This window comes from Bombus impatiens, unplaced genomic scaffold, assembly GCF_000188095.3.
Source record: "Bombus impatiens unplaced genomic scaffold, BIMP_2.2 scf_0091, whole genome shotgun sequence".
In the NCBI taxonomy this organism is placed as follows: Eukaryota; Metazoa; Arthropoda; class Insecta; order Hymenoptera; family Apidae; genus Bombus; species Bombus impatiens.
In genome coordinates, this window is record NT_176510.1 from 743,878 (window position 1) to 761,930 (window position 18,053).

The window sequence follows — 18,053 nt, forward strand, 5'->3', positions numbered from 1 at the left end:
CGCTTCATGCCTCTGCGCTATCCGATGTCGAGCGTCGCCGCTCCAACTTTTAATCTGTTCCCTTTTTTCGCTTCCGTGGACGAGCGACGAGTAACGTGCGAGGCGATCTCGTGTATTTACCTCGTCTAGTCTTCAAAGCGGTTTTTAGAATTATTTATCAGCTGGTAAAATGGTGGAACAGAGAGGATCGTATTTTATGTGTGTGGTAAAAACAGAATCTTCTTTTACCTTGTTATGAACCTGCTCCGTCCAATTTTAACGAGTCTCGTGTGTCGTCACACGAGATAAATACTTCAACCACGAAACTACGAAGATTGTAAGAACGTTAACTCAACCGAAGCAAAGGTCTTGTCGTTTTTATTTAATTCTTCAGAAATTGCAACTGTTTTCGTTTAGACCAAAGAGTAACATCTCGCGCGTCTTCGAAAGATTTAACGAATAAGCCTGGCTACTGTCTCCTACAGCGGATCAATGATCATTTTTATTCGTATTCGTTTACAGAGTAACTTTAATTGAACTCGATCTTACTTAGAGTAATTTCATTTAAACGATATTTTAATGTAAATATTTTGTAAAGAGGTTACCGCTTACTGTCCAAAGGAGTTATTTTACCAAAGTGCAAAAGGAGGATGGAACGACGGCGCAGAGACGCATTAGCCATATTCCGAGGTTGCATGGCGGAACGCCCCTTTCATGCCATCCCCTCCTACCTTTGAATATCACAGGAAAGATAGAATGTCCCGTAGAATTCACCGACAAAGATTCGGAATTACGTTCTGGGCGTAAATTAGTTAACGAATTACAACGCTTAATCTTCGCTTCTTTATGAACTGTACCTCTTCTCATCGCTGAATCGTGTATCATCTTGCGGGGTGTTCAAGTTCGATTAAATGACAATTAATGAACTTTGAAAGTAAAAATGATACTTCTTCGGTATTATCCTTTGTTCGAACATTTACTGGAAAATTAATTTAGTCTGAAAAAATTTAATTATAATTTAGTTAATTTACAAAATATGCGAAAAGAAAATCGTATGGATAGCATAATTGCCCGAAAAATGCAACAGTATGCAAAGTACTTTTATTTATACTACGTATTCGATTCAGGCAAATTTAAACGGTTTAAAAGTTATTAATAGTTATATTGTAAATTCGATCAATAGTAAAATTTTAATCGAATATGTAACAGAACTTAACTAAAGACGAAATGGACATGTACATAGAAGGATCTCGTTCATCTTTAATTTATTTAAAAATACATGTAATTCAAAAATTTGTTTATCTCTTATTTAATAAAAACAAAAGAAAAGTTATCTTTCTTAAGATAATAAATTCAAATTGATTTTATGTAACAAATATCTACTAATATTGCTATGGAAAAAAGTTATCGACTTTTTATCCGTCATAATTAATGTGTATCGTACATATGGTGTGTACAACAAAAAAAAAAAAAAAAAAAAAAAAAAGAAAAAAAACTAGCGACACGAGACAGAAGAATACAGATTAACGAATACGTTAGATTTTAATTCGTTAAAAGCATTTCTTTCTATCAAAACTATATCAAAAAATGTCCAATTCTTCTACCGGATCTTCTCTGAAATAAGATTCATTACGAATGTTATATTAGTATCGTTGATACATTCGATTTATTCTAAACTCTGTGGAAATATTAAAATTCCGATATACCGTAGCGAAAGTTAAAAGATATCGACTATTTGTAACCTTCCATCGATTTGTATCATATTTGTAATTAAGAAGATAATTTTCGTAAGTATTTGAACTATACTATGTTACCAACAGATATGCTCGAAATTGGAATTTATATTTTATTCTACCATACACGTAAAGCATTAAATCACTTATTCAATGCTTCTCTTCTTCACATACGTATTAAAAGACAGATGCTGATACGAAGAAAACAATGAGCGGACTATTATACATAATGTTTCCCAAACTATAAATGTATCGATTCAATTCACGACTGTTTATCGTCATTTATCGACTTATTTCTCAAGGTTTTCGTCCTACTTACAAGATGGTAATTACTTAAATAATATTCTACAACAGCCATGATACAAATATATAACATTTAAAAAATATTGGTTCCAATGAAATACAACTACATTCCGGATCATAGTGTTTCTTCTTACATCTAAGAAAAATCTGAATAATGTTTGCTACTTGACGAATGATGACAAAATGAGCATATAATTCGATGAAGGGAATGAATATCTATATGATGACAAGTAAAAAGTGAAATGTTTTCTTTGAAAATTGTAAAATTCATTCATACATGTAAAGTGTTGTGTAAGAAAAACATCTTCTCCTTCGTTGGACCATTCAATGTACGTAATATGTACAATTATTGTAAGTACATTTAATACTAGCCATTATTTTCATCTTTTGCTTCGTCTACCTTTACTTCCTCCTTCTTTTCAATATCATTCGTGTTTTCGTAATTTTCATCTTTGTCGGATTTCATGGGAACATCAGCCGGTTCGTTATTCTCTGATTCTAAGTTCTTCTCTGGATTTGGATCACGATTTTCTTCTCCTTCTTCCGTCGATTGTGGAACTTCAGCTGTTGTATTTAACGTTGCGGATCCATCAAAATTTTGTTGATGTTTTCCGAGACCTACTTGCAATTCTATAGCTTCCAGCTCATCGATCAATACCTTCTCTCTTCTTTCGATCTCCTCTGTAATATAAAACAAATGCATATTATAATTCCTTTTATTTAAAATTTATACTTAAGGCTCTTTATCGAAGTGCGTACCATGAAGTTCTTTCGCAGATTGCCCTAGTAGAATATCAGTTTGTGGGTGTTTACGCTTTGGTACGTAATAAATAGGAGGTTGGGCACGCGTTTTTATAAACGAAGCAAGTGGTAATTGCGCCGCGCGCCAATCTTGAAATTGTCGGCTGCGCGCCAATTTTGCCTCTAGTGCTCGGACTTCTGCTAGTTGCCGTTTACGCGATAAGAATAATTGTTGTCTTTCTCGTCGTAATTCTTCCTTTTCTCTCCTTCTGGCTTCTTCTACTCTTGCCTCTACTTCTGCTTTTTTATCTTCCTACAAAGGATTGTCATTTTCAGAAATATGAAAAAAAATTTTTTCTCATATCAAGTAGAGAAATATACCTTTGCTTTCAGTTTAGTTTCTTCTTGCCGAAATTTCTGTAATGTTCCTAAAAGGGCACCAAACATTCGTTTATTCCTTTGTCTGCTACGTTCATCTATTCTTTCCCGTCTAATAACTTCCTGTCTAGATGGAATCTCTCTCGGTGTTGCTATCACTCTCGAAGACACTGCTGGCTAAAATACCCATTCAATAATAATACATAAAACAATATATCGGTAAGAATGAGCAAATTGTTATAGAATTCTACCTTAATAACATTATCATCTTCATCAGCACTATCGTCATTATTAGAAGGAACACGTGCACTTAACCGACTGAAAACTGTTTTTGGTTCACCATTTGAACCTTGCCATCTCCTTTTTCCACCAGGTAGTTCATTGTTGACAAAATCAGAAACAACACGCCTTCTATCCTCTTGCAATGGTCTCTTTTGTGATAATCTATTGAAATTATAAATGCAGAAGAATATTTCAATAAATATACACATAGTCTTCCTTTCCTATTTTAATAAGATTACATAGTTAAGTGAAACGAATATTTATCATTACCAAGTTTGGTAATTATATATCGTGCACTTAAGCAAATAAAGCTCTCATTACAACATTACTACGATACGTAAGTAAATACAATGAGATCACGTATAATTTAATAAAGTGGAAACTATCGAAATGAAATAGGTTATGTTTGTAGACAACAGTGTTTCATTCAAAGATTATTGAACTATTGGGCAAGATGTATATTTTATGAAATAGCATTTTGCTATGATGGTTTAAGGGTATTTGGAAATAAATTATTCAGAATTTAACCTGGGTGGTGGTTGTAGCGGGCCGTTTTCTCCATCAGGGAGATCCCGGCCCAAAATCTTTCGAATACTTCGATCGAGTCCCCGAAGACCATCTCGAGCGGCTTCTAATTGCGCTTCTAAGCTTTCGGCACCCCAGGCCTCTTGTGTATCTAATTTTCTCATTTATTTATATCTCTGTACGTTCACTTAAATTGCGAAGTCAATTCACTTAACGATTGTTGTCGAACCGCATTACTGTCGTGGAGCCACCTACAATTTCGTTCCTTTTTCCAAATCGATAAGTCTCGGGACTTTTCCTTGCGCTCGTAGATCATACCTCTAGTAAATTTCTCATAATGCTAACTTAATATATTACAATTGGCTGAATTTATATAGAAAAAGTCTAATCTTTAGGATATTTAAAAATTTGTTGTAAATTTTTAGAGCAAAGAAAGGAATAAAAGAAATGATGAGATTGAATTTTGAAAGATGGCTTTCAACTAAAATTGTAATATCATATATACTTACATATGTATTACTTGAAAATATGGATTAATTAATTTAAATAAATGTAAAAGTATGTTGTATACAAAAACAAGTATAATTTTTATTGTTATTCAACTTACATATTATGTATTTTTATTAGAAATATTCTCTTCTTATTCTCTATCTTATTACACACATATGTATAGACCCAAAACATCTATTGGCGGGCAAATTACAACCTGTACACATATACTTCGAGTAACACAGTGCCTTGTTGTTTATAATTAAAGTTTATAATTAAAGCTACTTATAGTTTACGTAATTGATTATCGTACAGAATGACAAGTTTACAAAATACAGGGAAATTTCGACCGTTTAAGGAAAATACAGGGAATAATCAAAGTCAAGAAGGAAATGCATCAGGGTAATTAAATTGTAATTTAAACTATATTATGGATTACTAGTATTTTTGTAATTTATTCATTCTTTTTACATTTCTTTAGAGAGATTTCAGGGGGCAACAGGGTAAATGAAGTTAATGAAAATATAAGAATAGATGGTTTATATGGTTTTCATAGAGTAACTGATACGAAGGAAAGAACAGGATTTCTTATCAATATGCATGCAGTAAGTATAAAAACCATATAAAATATTATGAATTGCTTTATATTTGTTCCTCAAATTATTTTACTTTTTTATAGACAGAAATTATGGAAAATGATAAAAGATTAATGAGTGGTGTGGACTATTATTTTTTAGAAGAAGACTGTACTAGATTTAAAATTTCCTATCCCTATAATCCATATTTTTATATTTTATGCAAAAAGGATACATATGAGGAAGTTTCTACTGGTTTAAATAAAAAATATACTAATTTAATACATAAAGTACAGACTATTTATAAAGAAGATCTTGATCTGGTATGATAGAATTAAAAGTAGGTATAAAAAATGTTGAAACTGATAATTCTCTATTATCTCTTTTTAGTCAAATCACCTCATTGGTTTAAAACAGAAATATTTAAAAATTTCTTTTATTAATACTGTGGACTTGAATAAAGTCAGGCGTGGTATTATGAAAGCTGTAAAGTTAAATAAGGAACGTGAAAAACATAATACCTATTATTCAAACATGTTATCAGATGTACTAAATACAGAACAGGGTACAGGAGATATTAAGAAGCAAACCATAGATTTTATGGATAATATTCTTGATATCAGGTAATATACTTTCACTTGTTGATGTTGAGTATAATATTTATGTTAACGGCGTGCATATATTTCTACAGAGAATACGATGTACCACATCATGTTCGTGTCTCCATAGACATGAAAATTTGTTGTGGTAACTGGTATTCTGTGAAAACAAGAGGAAATGATATACCAACAATTACAAAGAGAGATGATCTTATTGAACCACCTGATCCAATTGTGTTGGCATATGATATTGAAACTACAAAACTTCCTCTGAAATTTCCAGATGCTGATACTGACCAAATTATGATGATCTCATATATGATTGATGGACAGGTATGAAAAATGTCTTATTTTAATACTTAATTGACACTTTAAGTGTATTTTATACATATTTACATTTTCAGGGGTATTTAATAACAAATAGAGAAATAATTGCAAATGATATCGAAAATTTTGAGTATACCCCAAAACCGGAGTTTGAGGGATTTTTTACAGTTTTCAACGAACCTAATGAAAAGGCCACAATAAAAAGATTTTTCGATCACATAAACGATATTCGACCACATATATTCGTAACATACAACGGTGATTTTTTCGATTGGCCATTTGTAGAGACTAGAGCAGCTTTTCATAACATGGATATGAAAGACAGAATTGGTTTTTCTAAAAATCGTGATGGAGTTTACAGCAGTAGACCAGCCATGCATATGGACTGTTTATGGTACTGCAATATATAAAACTAAATTTATTGAAACTATCATATAGAATTGCAAAAGGAACGATTGCATAAGGAGCTTTTTCCAATATATAATTTTCATTGCAGTTGGGTCAGGCGCGATTCGTACCTTCCTGTAGGTTCTCAGAATTTAAAAGCTGTAGCAAAGGCAAAGCTTAGATATAATCCAGTGGAACTGGATCCCGAAGATATGTGTAGATTGGCGTCTGAGGACCCAGAGACTCTCGCAAATTATTCAGTTTCTGATGCGGTTGCAACGTACTATCTTTACTATAAATATGTTCATCCTTTCATATTTGCTCTGTGTACCATTATTCCTATGGAACCAGATGAAGTAAGTTATATAACAAGCTATAGTAAAGATGATATAAATTATATTTCTTCATTTACAGGTACTTAGAAAGGGATCTGGTACATTATGTGAATCCCTCTTAATGGTGCAAGCTTTTCAAGCTAACATTATATTTCCTAACAAACAGGAGCAGGAATTCAACAAATTTACGAAAGATGGTCATTTATTGGATCAAGAAACGTATGTTGGAGGACATGTTGAAGCTTTAGAATCTGGTGTTTTCAGAGCCGATATTCCTTGTCGTTTTAAAATAGTACCAAGTGCAGTAGAAGAATTAATAAATGGCGTTGAATCTGCATTAAAGCATGCTATACAAGAAGAAGAAAAAGTGCCCATGGAAATGGTTACAAATTTTGAGGAAGTGGTTGAAGAAATTACAGTGAAATTGGAAGGTTTAAGAAATCAACCACTGAGATTAGAGAACCCCGTAATATATCACTTAGATGTCGGTGCTATGTATCCAAATATTATTTTAACCAATCGTCTTCAACCATCCGCGATGGTCGATGAAACTGTATGTGCTGCATGTAATTATAATAAACCAGGAGCACTTTGTCAAAGAAAAATGGAGTGGATGTGGAGAGGAGAATATTGTAAGACAACAAGATGCGTAAATAATAGTTGTTAAATTTGTTTATTCTTACATACAAACATATTTTTACTTGATTTCAGTTACTGCAACTTTAAGTGAATATCAACGAATGCAGCAACAACTTGAAAATGAAAAATTTCCACCGCAATTCCCAGGCGGTGCTCGTAGGGCATATCATGAATTATCTAAAGAGGAACAAGTATCGTATGAGAAGAAACGACTCACAGAATACTGTAAGAAAGCTTACAAGAAAGTTAAGATTACTAGCATGGAAGAAAGAACACAAACGATTTGCCAAAAAGAGAATTCATTTTATGTTGACACTGTACGAGCGTTTAGAGATAGGAGATATGAATACAAGGCGCTTACTAAAGTAGCTAAACAAGAGGTGGCGGCAGCCGTAGCAAAAGGAGATGCTGCTGATATTAAATCTGCTAAAAATCGAGAAGTACTATATGATTCATTACAACTGGCACACAAATGTATCTTAAATTCCTTCTATGGATACGTTATGAGAAAAGGGTATGTATGTTTATCTTTTCTTATATTTAAAATTATTAATACAATGTTCGATATGTTAGGTCTCGATGGTTTAGTATGGAGATGGGTGGCATAGTATGTTACACGGGAGCACACATTATTATGAGAGCTAGAGAAATTATCGAACAAGTTGGCCGACCTTTAGAATTAGATACGGATGGAATCTGGTGCGTTCTACCAGCATCTTTTCCTGATAATGTTGTTGTTCATACTACTCACCCAAAGAAAAAAAAATTGGTAGTATCATATCCGAATGCTGTTCTTAATTTTATGGTGAAGGTAAATCAGCATCGCGACGACATTTTTTTATTAACTAGAGCTCTTTTTTTGTATCATTTTCATATTATTTATAGGATCAATTTACTAATGACGTATACCATGAACTCGTCGATCCTGAAAATCTTACATATAAAATTAAGAGTGAAAACTCTATATTTTTTGAAGTGGATGGTCCTTATTTAGCTATGGTATTACCTGCAGCAAAAGAAGAAGGAAAAAAATTAAAAAAACGATATGCAGTCTTTAACTTCGACGGTTCTTTGGCTGAGCTGAAAGGTTTTGAAGTAAAACGAAGAGGTGAACTTCAGCTAATAAAAGTTTTTCAGACGTCCGTATTCGAATCTTTCTTAAAAGGTAGCACATTAGAAGAGTGCTATGCGTCAGTAGCTAAAGATGCAGATTATTGGCTTGATATTCTTTATAGCAAAGTAAATATCCAATATTGTTGATTCTGTTACATGTAACATATTAATAACTAAATATATAAATCTTTATAGTGTGCAGATATGCCAGATTCGGAATTATTTGAACTTATATCCGAAAACAAATCAATGTCACGAAAATTGGAAGAATATGGGAGTCAAAAGTCAACGTCTATTTCTACTGCTAAAAGATTAGCAGAATTTTTAGGTGATCAAATGATTAAAGATGCTGGCTTAGCATGTAAATACATTATTGCTAATAAACCTCAAGGCGCACCAGTTACAGAACGGTAGGGATGAAGTTTTGCTTCTGTATGAAGAAAATTGTATGACAATAAAATTACATATTTCGTTATACAATTAGGGCAATACCATTAGCAATATTTCAATCGGAACCTGCAATAAGAAAATACTATTTACGAAAATGGTTAAAAGATTCTAGTTTACAAAGCGACGACATACGGGATATTTTAGATTGGAGTTATTATATTGAAAGACTCGGAAGTGCTATTCAAAAAATTATTACAATTCCAGCAGCAATGCAAGGAGTATTTATTTTATTTATCTAGATATTTGAAACTTCCTAATTTAAATATAATAATAGGAGAATAATTCTTTTTTAGTTATCCAATCCGGTTCCTAGAGTGAAGCACCCAGACTGGTTGCATAAAAGAGTAATGGAAAAAAGTGCAACGCATAAACAAAAAAAGATTACTGATATGTTTACCATGATGCCTAAAGATAAAGAAAAAAATATTGGCAACCAAGATATAGAATCATCTGAAACATGCGATATAGAGGATATCGCCGGGAAACCCTCAACTTCTAAGCAGTCATTGCCAATTGTTAATAAAAGAAAACGACAATTTTTAGAAGGAAACGAAGCAGAAAATGCAAATAAAAGTTGGAAAGAAGTTCTAGGTTCACCACCACCAATGGGAACAACAAAGGAAGAAAGATTAAAATGGTTGGAATTCCACAAACAGAAATGGGCTCATCAAGCTAAGCAAAGGGCTGAATATCAGAAGAGCAAGAAGAGTAAGCGTTCTAATAATGATGGAGATGAAGTTTCTTGGGGTGTTGCAAGAGATACCAATACATCTACATTGGGTGGTTTTTTCAAGCGAACTCAAAGAAAATTGCTTATGAATCCATGGCAAATTATTCAAGTAAGAAAAATGTTCTTTTTTAACAACAATAATCAAAATTAAATAATTGTATGGAATGATTTAAATAATTAATTTATCGGTTTAGATATCACCAACAAACAAGCCTGGTTTATATCGATTATGGGTATTAGTCGATAGAGATTTACATCAATTGCGTCTTATAATACCTCGTATATTTTATGTAAATACTCGTAAACCTAAACCTAATCCAGAACCAGGTAAAAAAGTATCTTGGAAAGAAAGCAAGAAAGTTCTTCCACGATCTCGACCTATATATAATTTATATCAATATACTGTGCCGGAAACACAGTTTCAATTATACAGTCAGTGAGTTTCATTCTTTAAATTTTTTGATGATACTTTATATTTAATTATCTAAATTATCCTAATTTGCTCATAGGGAGCTTTTAGAAGATATGAGTAGACCAGAAATTGAAGGAATTTATGAAACTCAAATGTCACTAGAGTTTAGAGCTATTCTTCAATTAGGATGCGTTTGTACAGTTGATCCTAAGGCAGCACGGACCATGGCAGATGGTGCAGATACATTTGCCCTAGATCAGTTAGAATACAAGAGTGTTGCTGTGCAATCATATCTTAAAAATGTAATGGTATTTTAACTTGTAATTTTTTCTTTGGTCTAAAAGAATATCTGTTTTATTTCAGCTTAATGAAACTAATTATATTTTCTTATATCATCATTGGAGTTCAAACCATCAAAGAGCTTTATGGGGACTGTTTTTAAATGCAACTAAAAGAGCTCATATATTTGTTTTGGATTCTGTTTCGTCAAATCAGATGCCTAATATGAACACGTTGTACATTCAAGAACGGGATACAGTGTATAATTTACAAAATCTGAGTTATGCTTTTACTAGTCTGTGAAAATGATTCTAAAGTAATTCTTTTGCAGTATATCCACAAATGGGGAAGACAAAGTAACATTTTTACCAGAGTCGATGCGATTCGAATTAAAATTTGAAACAAACTTTCAACAAGTCTGTCGTATTTTACAAGCAGTTATAACTACATATAAAAACGAGGGACATGGTGCAACAATATTTATTATTCAGACAGCTTTAGGTACATTTTATTTAGATTTATATGCAAAAATTTTTCATTAAATTTTTGCCATTTATTTTATTTTTCTATTTTACGTTTTTACCTTAGATAAAACGACATTAGTAACTCACATGCCATTACTTAATGACTTTCCTCTAATTAGCACCTATGTACAAGATATTGAAACTTTATACAATACACTGGAGTGGCAGAAAGTTGGTGCAAAAACGATGTTACGTCATTACCTTAAGAGCCAGCAAATTTATGAATTAATGACAGAACAATGTAGATTCCTTCATGTGCCAATTGGAAATATTCCTGCGGATCCTATTGTTTTTGGTGCAGACTTATTTTTTGCAAGACATTTGCAAAAGAATAACTTTGTATTATGGTGTTCTCCAACAGAGAAACCAGACTTGGGTGGCAGTGAAAATGATGATAACAGGTTGCATTTACGCTTAAACATGAAATTTGAATTACTACCATTATCTTAATATATGCAATCAATTACAGATTACTGACAGATTATGAAGAAAGTTTACATTCTGCTGCAAATAATGCCGGAACTTATTCTAGTGTTTGTATTGAATTGGAGATAGAAAGTTTAGCAGTAAATACATTATTACAGCATCACCATATTCACGATATTGATGGAACTAGTAATTTTGTCGCATTCCACACTCAACAACAGACATCTGTTCAAGTATATAATTTAGAAAAAGAACGTGTTAGAAAGCGTATAAGAATATATTTATATGTAACTCAAATTTTTCCATAGGATATGGCAACACATGATGGCATGACAAATATAATTCCTAATTACGACGAAACTGTTCTTTGCAGTCCTGCTTTTAGAATATTGCGAAATATGGTAAACACATGGCTGCTAGATGTATCAGTTCATAAAAATATATTTGCAGATTATCAAATTATTCATTTTTACAGGTAAGCACGGACATTTCTATACCAATGTTACACCTGTTTTTTTTTTAATTCGTAAATTTATACTTCTTAGATGGTTACGTTCACCCAGTTCTTTACTTTACGATCCTGCTTTGAAAAGAACTTTGCATACCTATATGAAAAAATTATTCGCGCAGTTATTAGCAGAATTTAAAAATCTGGGATCCATAATTATTTTTGCCAATTTTAATAAAATCATCATTTGTACCAAGAAAAGGACAATGAGTGATGCATTAAACTATATGGAATTCGTTGTTCAAACAATACGCGATAAAGAACTATTCCACAGTATTGAAATAACTTTTGAACAGTGTTGGGAGTATTTAACATGGCTTGATGTAGTAAGTAAAATTTCAATTCTTTCAATATAATAATAAATGGCATACTTTAATATATAAAAACATTTGTATTAATTAACAGCATAATTATGGAGGTATAAAAGGAAAATTACCAAAAGATATAGAGAATATTACGGATACAAATAGTGAAAATGCTGAAGATGAGAATGACGGCGAGGTAAGTGTTTACTAAGACATACAATTCTTTTTTTGTTTTCTATTTGTGATATTTTCATTGGATTTTCTCTGTTATTAAGCCTGAAATAGTAATGAATTGGAATTTAATGGAGTGTCTCCCCAAAGAAGCTGCATGTCAATCTAGCTTTACTGCTATAATAGCGGGATACTTCCATGCAATTTATCAGTTCATATTGGAAAATGAATTGAATACTACTGTAAGGCCTAGGAACTTAAATAATTTAAGTCAATTATCACACAACTGCACAACTGCACAACTTGGATTAGGATCACTTGAGAATACAGCAGAATTTGCTAAAAAACTGATAAAGGGAGATATGTCCCAAAAATTATTCCAGTAAGTATAATTGTTTTACTTTATCATTATATGAAGAACTTGATTGACATATTTTATTCAATTATGTTATAGAATTGTACAGAAAATACATAAAAATCTTCCAGAAAAAACATTAACAATTGAAGAATGTCCAAACTTAGATTTAGATGGTAAAGACAGTAAGAAAATTAATCCAGCATTGGAGTTAATAAAATCAGTTTGTAAGGTATTTGAACACGAATACGAATATGTTAGGATTATTTTACGAGGAAAGTAAATAAAAATTAATTTTAATATCAGGTTTTATCTCTGGATGCAGAAGTTGAAAACGAAGTATACTATTTGCGAACAAACATGTTAAAGCTAATTAGAGTTGGCAGTTTCAGCGATCTAGTTGATTGGAAAGATCCGTGCATTTCTTTAATTGTGCCTGAAATTATTTGTAAAGTATGTAACCACACAAGGGACATCGATCTTTGCAAAGATAACTTTTGTACCATGGATCGGGATAGGTAATGCACAATATTATAAAAGCTATTTGTATTCTAGTACATAATACTACTGTTTGTACAGGTACATATGGAAATGTCCTCTTTGTAAAATGGACTATGACAATGATGAAATAGAGTTCCTTTTGATGGACATGTTAAATCATAAAAGTATGGCTTACATGTTGCAAGATTTACAATGTTGTAAATGTAACGAAATTAAGAGGGAAAATATGAACGAACTTTGTTCTTGTTCTGGTAACTTTAAAACTTTGATTCCTAAAAGTGAAATAGAGAAGTTTATGAAGATCTGTAAATCTGTGGCCATAAAATCTAATATGAAAACATTGTTAGAAATTATCCAGAATACAAAAGTTCTTGTAGATTCAAAGTAATTTATATGTTTTTACTGTGATTATATCTAATTTAAGCAATATTAAGGAAAATAAAGTTTAACCTTATATTTATAATTTTACATATACATATATTTCTACAACTATTTATCAAGTATAACAATTTTAATATTCTAGTTTTATATATACTTGTAAAGAGTTATGTAATATATTCATTTTTCCACTACTGGAGCTGAAAGAAAAGATCTTTCATGTTTTGTAATACTTTATAATTGCAAGACTTTCAACTCGTTTAATATAATATAAAATACTATATATACTCCTATTAATAATTTAAGTAATGAACATACCTTCAAATTTAAATTTTGGGAAGTCTTTTGGATCACCCTTTATGTCATATTGTTTCCGAATTCTATCAAGCTCAGATTTCCTCTCTTTTTCAAGTTCAGGAGTAGCATCAACTAACTTTCCACCACTAAATTTATGGATTGATATTAAGACATAAATCGATATTAGGACACTTGTGTTGAGATATTTTATTTTTACTTACGCGCTTTTTGCAGAATATTCGCGTATTTTGTCTAAGAAAAGTTGTTGTATAGGATCCGTTGCTTTTTGAAGTGCTGGTGCAAGAATACCAATGTTACGTTTGATAACTTTTGGTACACTTGTAATGACTCTCTGGATAAGCATTTTTCCCTAACAAATCGAATATAAAATGCATATTTAACTTTAAATGGAAAAATGATAAAATGATAAATGACAAGAAACAAAGTCAATAACGAAAATTGTTTAACATATAGATTCAAATTTCTAAATAAAGGAAATGCTATACAAGATTTCTCTTATGTAATATAGGTTACGTTTATTACATAAGATGTAATAAACAGAATAAAACATGATAAAAACTTGTCGAGATACAAAAAAGATAAATAATACTGTTAAAAATCGTAATATGAATTTAAAGTACTACACCTTTACCTTTTTATTCGGACAAAACCTACGAGGTACTTGTCGTTATTCGTTACCCTAGAATATATGTCAATATATAGAATGCACTCTTACTTATGTATAATAAACTCCACCAACAGGCTACGTGATTGGTTAAAATTGCACAATATAATAAAGTAAAGATATTAATATTTTAAAAATAAATCTATCAAAAAGATCAAAATATTTATTTAGTTATCTATTTCTAGCTAATATTTATATATTTATAATAATAGTATCAGTATAAATTGGTCCACCCTATCGAGCTTATGTTTGTATTTCAGATTTATATTTTTAAAAGTTTACTTTTTAATTTTTATAATGTACATTAACAAAATAGTAGGTAAAAATTGAAGTTAGTGTGAACCATCTATTATTTGTATACCCCGACTGCAGTAATGTTCCAACGGAATGCGCAGAATACGACAACGAATCACAGAGGAGAATACGTTCGCCCATCAGTGATTGGCTAAAGGCACTGTGCCCCGGGGTGGGGAGGTGAACCCGCTTTTAGTTTCATTCATGAACGCCTGAGCCGTGGCCATAATATATTTGTAATCTGTATTGTGTACGGGTATACCGCGTTAGTGCTGCCGATGTGCGTGCGCCTCACAGTCGTACACGTGATTCTTGTTTTGTGTTCGATTCCTGTTTGGTGTTTTTCGTGGACATTATCTGGACAATTGACACGGTTGCGCTCTTCACTGGATTTTACGTTGGAGAACAGGTAAGTGAACACGTTAAAAGACAGTCCACCTGCGCGCTTTCTGCGTGATACGAGCGCGCGAACGCAAATCTTCGAAACTTCTGAATTGTATTGGTCTTATGTTAGGCCAGAGTTTCGAGTTTTTTTACTATGAAAACGATGTAGCAAAACGAGACGAAGAAATTCTAAAATATTACAACAGGGTAGAACGTAGCGTCAGAAAAGTATACGCCTACGTTCGGTCAGGCGTATATTTGTTTTGACGAGTGTTCTCTTGGTTACTTTGCATCCCACGGAAAATTAAGATACGTATATTATAATCTAAGTACGTTACATGTACAAGCATGTCACAGGTTTTATTTGTTTATTTCTATCGGCTGGAGCCGAATTGGAGGTAAATAAATAGAAGTTTTGTTTTCCTTAAATATGCGGTTACATTTTATTTTTTGTATTTGATGTCACCTCTGTGTAACAAAACGAATTCTTTTATATCATAGCTTTCGTAGTATTGTATTCACGAACGTATTATCTTGTGTAAGCCTACCGTACGATTTAGGAGATATTCGTTTACTTACGTCATATCGTTTATTATTCATATCTTTGTCTCGCTTGAAATATATTTATTTGAAGAAAAATTGATTGCACAATAGAGATAACGATTCTATTGTACTCGGTCGTGACTCGAATATACATATGTATGTAATTGGCATGTTTCAAATAAGGTTCTTTCAAAGTGAAATTCGACTCTCGATGTTTGCAAGAACATTTCGAAGATTAAGTCTTTCGTATCGATCGTAAATATCTCGTACCTGATAATCGTATCACATTTTACGTTACTTGCTATTTCTTTTTTTATCATTTCGACCAACGTACTTACTGTTCGTTTGTGGAATCTTTTAATAATAATCTTTGAGTAAGGTGTGTCGGAAATTGTTTTTTTGCATACATAATTATAAATCAAAAAATAAATATATCGATAACGCACTACAAGATACAATATATCGAGTGATACAGAATCGATATTGTGTTTAACGAATGAACATATCTTATAACACTTCGATTATGAAATTCTATTACGACATTTTACAATTATTTGTGATTTTTATTACAGATAACGCATAATGATGTAAATATATATGTAAAAAAATCTCATTAGTTTTTATATGCTGAGACTAGTTTCGTACAGAAATATCCAATAGATCATTATTGCCAACCTAGTCGAGCTCATAAAAATTCATCGATTTTTACTAAAGCATTAATCTAGATAGTGTGATAATATTAGGCTGTATTTTTGTGGAATATTTAACCCAATATTTTAGACTCTGACAAATAATTTATGCCAGATCTGGATCATTTTTTCTACGGTGTCTGCGTAACATATTTCGCTGGTAACGCGTGTAGGTAATATTTCCGTCGAACAGTATTTGGTATACATACAGACAGAGACGAGAGAAAAAGAGCGCAAGGGAGGAGGAGGGGGAGGAGGGGGTAAAGAGATAGGAAACGCAAGGGGGAGAGAGAGAAATAGTGTGTTGGACAGTGTAAGTTAAACGCATACGAGGGGATGGCTAGCCTGGCAATTTAAAAAAGGAACGCGATGCCCTCGGTGTTGGTGGGTCGAATGGTTTTTGTACACTTTCTCGGATCTCGGGGAGTACAGCATGGCAACGCTGCGACCTACCATGCTTCTTCCCTCGTTTGTCTCTCGACTGTTTCTTCTTTCTACCAAAGACGCGACAAATATCAAAGGCCAGAGAAGACACCACGATGACAAAGCTCCGCGAACGTTCTGACATCGCACGAGGGATAGAAAGGAAGAAGGGAGGAAGAAGAAGATGTGAGGAAAGAATATAAAGGGGAGAGGGAGCATGTATGCTAGAGAAAGAGAAAAAGAAACCGTTGCGCGTTGATCGGTTTAGAGACAAGACGATTCTTGTTTTGCCAAATATGCTTTCTGTTGGAAAAACTAGAAAAAGAGAGAACTTCCACTTTGAGGTAAATTGTTGCTTCTTTTTTTAACAGATCAGTATATTTATCATATACACAACTGATTAATCGGTCAACTATTGCTCGGTAATTGTTAGTAAATTATACTCTTCAGGGATTGTAGAAAATTCTAATCTAGCTGCTTAGTAAAATTTGTTTGGTTAATTGGCAACGAATCTAAGTCGATAGATTTTAAAAAATACACTTATTTGGAAAAAATAACTTTCCATTTTATATCTTAAAATTCAAGATTGACAATCGATCCTGTTTTGCTCTAGATTTTGATCACGTGATGTTATTTACCACTCCTGACTTGACTCGTTCAACAGAGTATAGCCAATTGTATGACGTTTGCAACAATACGAGTTCGAGTGACGATCGTTCGATAATAGCGTGCCTTCGATTCTCGAACGAAGCGTTTTTTTCTTAACGTTCAAATTTTAAGCTGGCAGTAGTGCATCGGTAGTTCGTGGCGTGGGTTGAGTTGGTGTTACGAATTCGAAAGTTATGAATGGAAAAGAAATATCATGTCGGTTTTAATAAGTTCGAAAGTCAAGCGAGTAATGAAATTTTTCCCCATATGGGTCCTTCGTGGGTGCTGAAACTTACATACGGGTCCATGCATCTCGTGCATGGAGAACCTAGAGGAACGTCTGCCCGCATCTGGAAACCCAGCGGCAGCTTCTCGAAAGATATTATATTGCTCTTTCGCCGGAGTTGAAACAATAGACACTCCAGCTTCTCGAAGGACGATCCAGTTTATACACGGTGTCTCAGAAAAACGAAACAGACGTAAGAATTTTATACATACTTGTTCTTTCCGCCATTTTGTTATCGCTCAAAACGGTAGCAAGTCATAAATTTCTTTTTATGAAAATAGTTCAACTTTTTGTAGTGTTTTTCAAAATAGTATTATTTTCCCTTTATTTGGAGTTCAAATTTATTGTATTGATTACATT

At 32.5% G+C, this 18,053-nt stretch overlaps 4 protein-coding genes across 8 annotated transcripts in view; 2 read left to right on the forward strand and 2 right to left on the reverse strand.

Annotated features, from left to right (window-relative positions):
• The window catches only part of LOC100741328 (DNA polymerase epsilon catalytic subunit A), a 19,932-nt gene extending 6,412 nt beyond the window's left edge, over positions 1–13,520 (forward strand). Inside the window, exons 2-28 of one of the 2 annotated variants that reach the window (XM_003485936.3) lie at positions 4,699–4,832; positions 4,912–5,035; positions 5,110–5,328; positions 5,396–5,628; positions 5,697–5,937; positions 6,009–6,325; positions 6,428–6,674; positions 6,733–7,285; positions 7,365–7,806; positions 7,866–8,103; positions 8,178–8,531; positions 8,601–8,815; positions 8,890–9,073; positions 9,149–9,694; positions 9,780–10,021; positions 10,095–10,299; positions 10,361–10,536; positions 10,608–10,777; positions 10,865–11,201; positions 11,270–11,459; positions 11,535–11,701; positions 11,772–12,060; positions 12,140–12,235; positions 12,315–12,592; positions 12,665–12,797; positions 12,872–13,083; positions 13,145–13,520. In XM_003485936.3, the coding sequence (XP_003485984.1) occupies positions 4,747–4,832; positions 4,912–5,035; positions 5,110–5,328; positions 5,396–5,628; positions 5,697–5,937; positions 6,009–6,325; positions 6,428–6,674; positions 6,733–7,285; positions 7,365–7,806; positions 7,866–8,103; positions 8,178–8,531; positions 8,601–8,815; positions 8,890–9,073; positions 9,149–9,694; positions 9,780–10,021; positions 10,095–10,299; positions 10,361–10,536; positions 10,608–10,777; positions 10,865–11,201; positions 11,270–11,459; positions 11,535–11,701; positions 11,772–12,060; positions 12,140–12,235; positions 12,315–12,592; positions 12,665–12,797; positions 12,872–13,083; positions 13,145–13,454 (6,804 nt within the window). In that variant the 5' untranslated portion in view covers positions 4,699–4,746 and the 3' untranslated portion in view covers positions 13,455–13,520. Of the gene's footprint in view, positions 1–4,698; positions 4,833–4,911; positions 5,036–5,109; positions 5,329–5,395; positions 5,629–5,696; positions 5,938–6,008; positions 6,326–6,427; positions 6,675–6,732; positions 7,286–7,364; positions 7,807–7,865; positions 8,104–8,177; positions 8,532–8,600; positions 8,816–8,889; positions 9,074–9,148; positions 9,695–9,779; positions 10,022–10,094; positions 10,300–10,360; positions 10,537–10,607; positions 10,778–10,864; positions 11,202–11,269; positions 11,460–11,534; positions 11,702–11,771; positions 12,061–12,139; positions 12,236–12,314; positions 12,593–12,664; positions 12,798–12,871; positions 13,084–13,144 lie in introns of those variants that run through there. The other variant, XM_033318373.1, reaches the window with a different exon arrangement.
• Positions 1,804–4,285, reverse strand: LOC100745566 (pinin). Its single transcript, XM_024372699.2, has 5 exons — positions 3,945–4,285; positions 3,386–3,578; positions 3,138–3,311; positions 2,775–3,069; positions 1,804–2,696 (listed from the first exon to the last, which is right to left on the reverse strand). Exons 1-5 carry the CDS (start codon positions 4,103–4,105, stop codon positions 2,383–2,385), a joined length of 1,137 nt encoding a protein of 378 aa, XP_024228467.1. The 5' UTR covers positions 4,106–4,285; the 3' UTR covers positions 1,804–2,382.
• LOC100741450 (ATP synthase-coupling factor 6, mitochondrial) lies at positions 11,747–14,820 on the reverse strand. 2 transcript variants are annotated; one of them, XM_033318388.1, is made up of 4 exons: positions 14,394–14,486; positions 13,963–14,110; positions 13,763–13,887; positions 11,747–11,831 (listed from the first exon to the last, which is right to left on the reverse strand). In XM_033318388.1, the coding sequence occupies exons 2-4, from the start codon at positions 14,103–14,105 to the stop codon at positions 11,794–11,796; spliced, it is 306 nt and encodes a 101-aa protein (XP_033174279.1). In that variant the 5' UTR covers positions 14,106–14,110; positions 14,394–14,486; the 3' UTR covers positions 11,747–11,793. The 2 variants fall into 2 exon arrangements, with proteins under 2 accessions (XP_033174279.1, XP_003485985.1); XM_003485937.4 differs by lacking the exon at positions 11,747–11,831 and adding an exon at positions 13,624–13,644 and having other exon boundaries at positions 13,963–14,111; positions 14,394–14,820.
• Positions 14,821–14,939: 119 nt separating this feature from the next.
• Positions 14,940–18,053, forward strand: part of LOC100745810 (ETS-like protein pointed) — a 146,539-nt gene continuing 143,425 nt past the window's right edge. The window contains exon 1 of one of the 3 annotated variants that reach the window (XM_003485975.4): positions 14,940–15,129. The gene's annotated coding sequence lies outside the window, so the exon portion shown is untranslated. The remainder of the gene's footprint in view (positions 15,130–18,053) is intronic. The other 2 variants (XM_003485974.4, XM_012394513.3) reach the window with 2 other exon arrangements.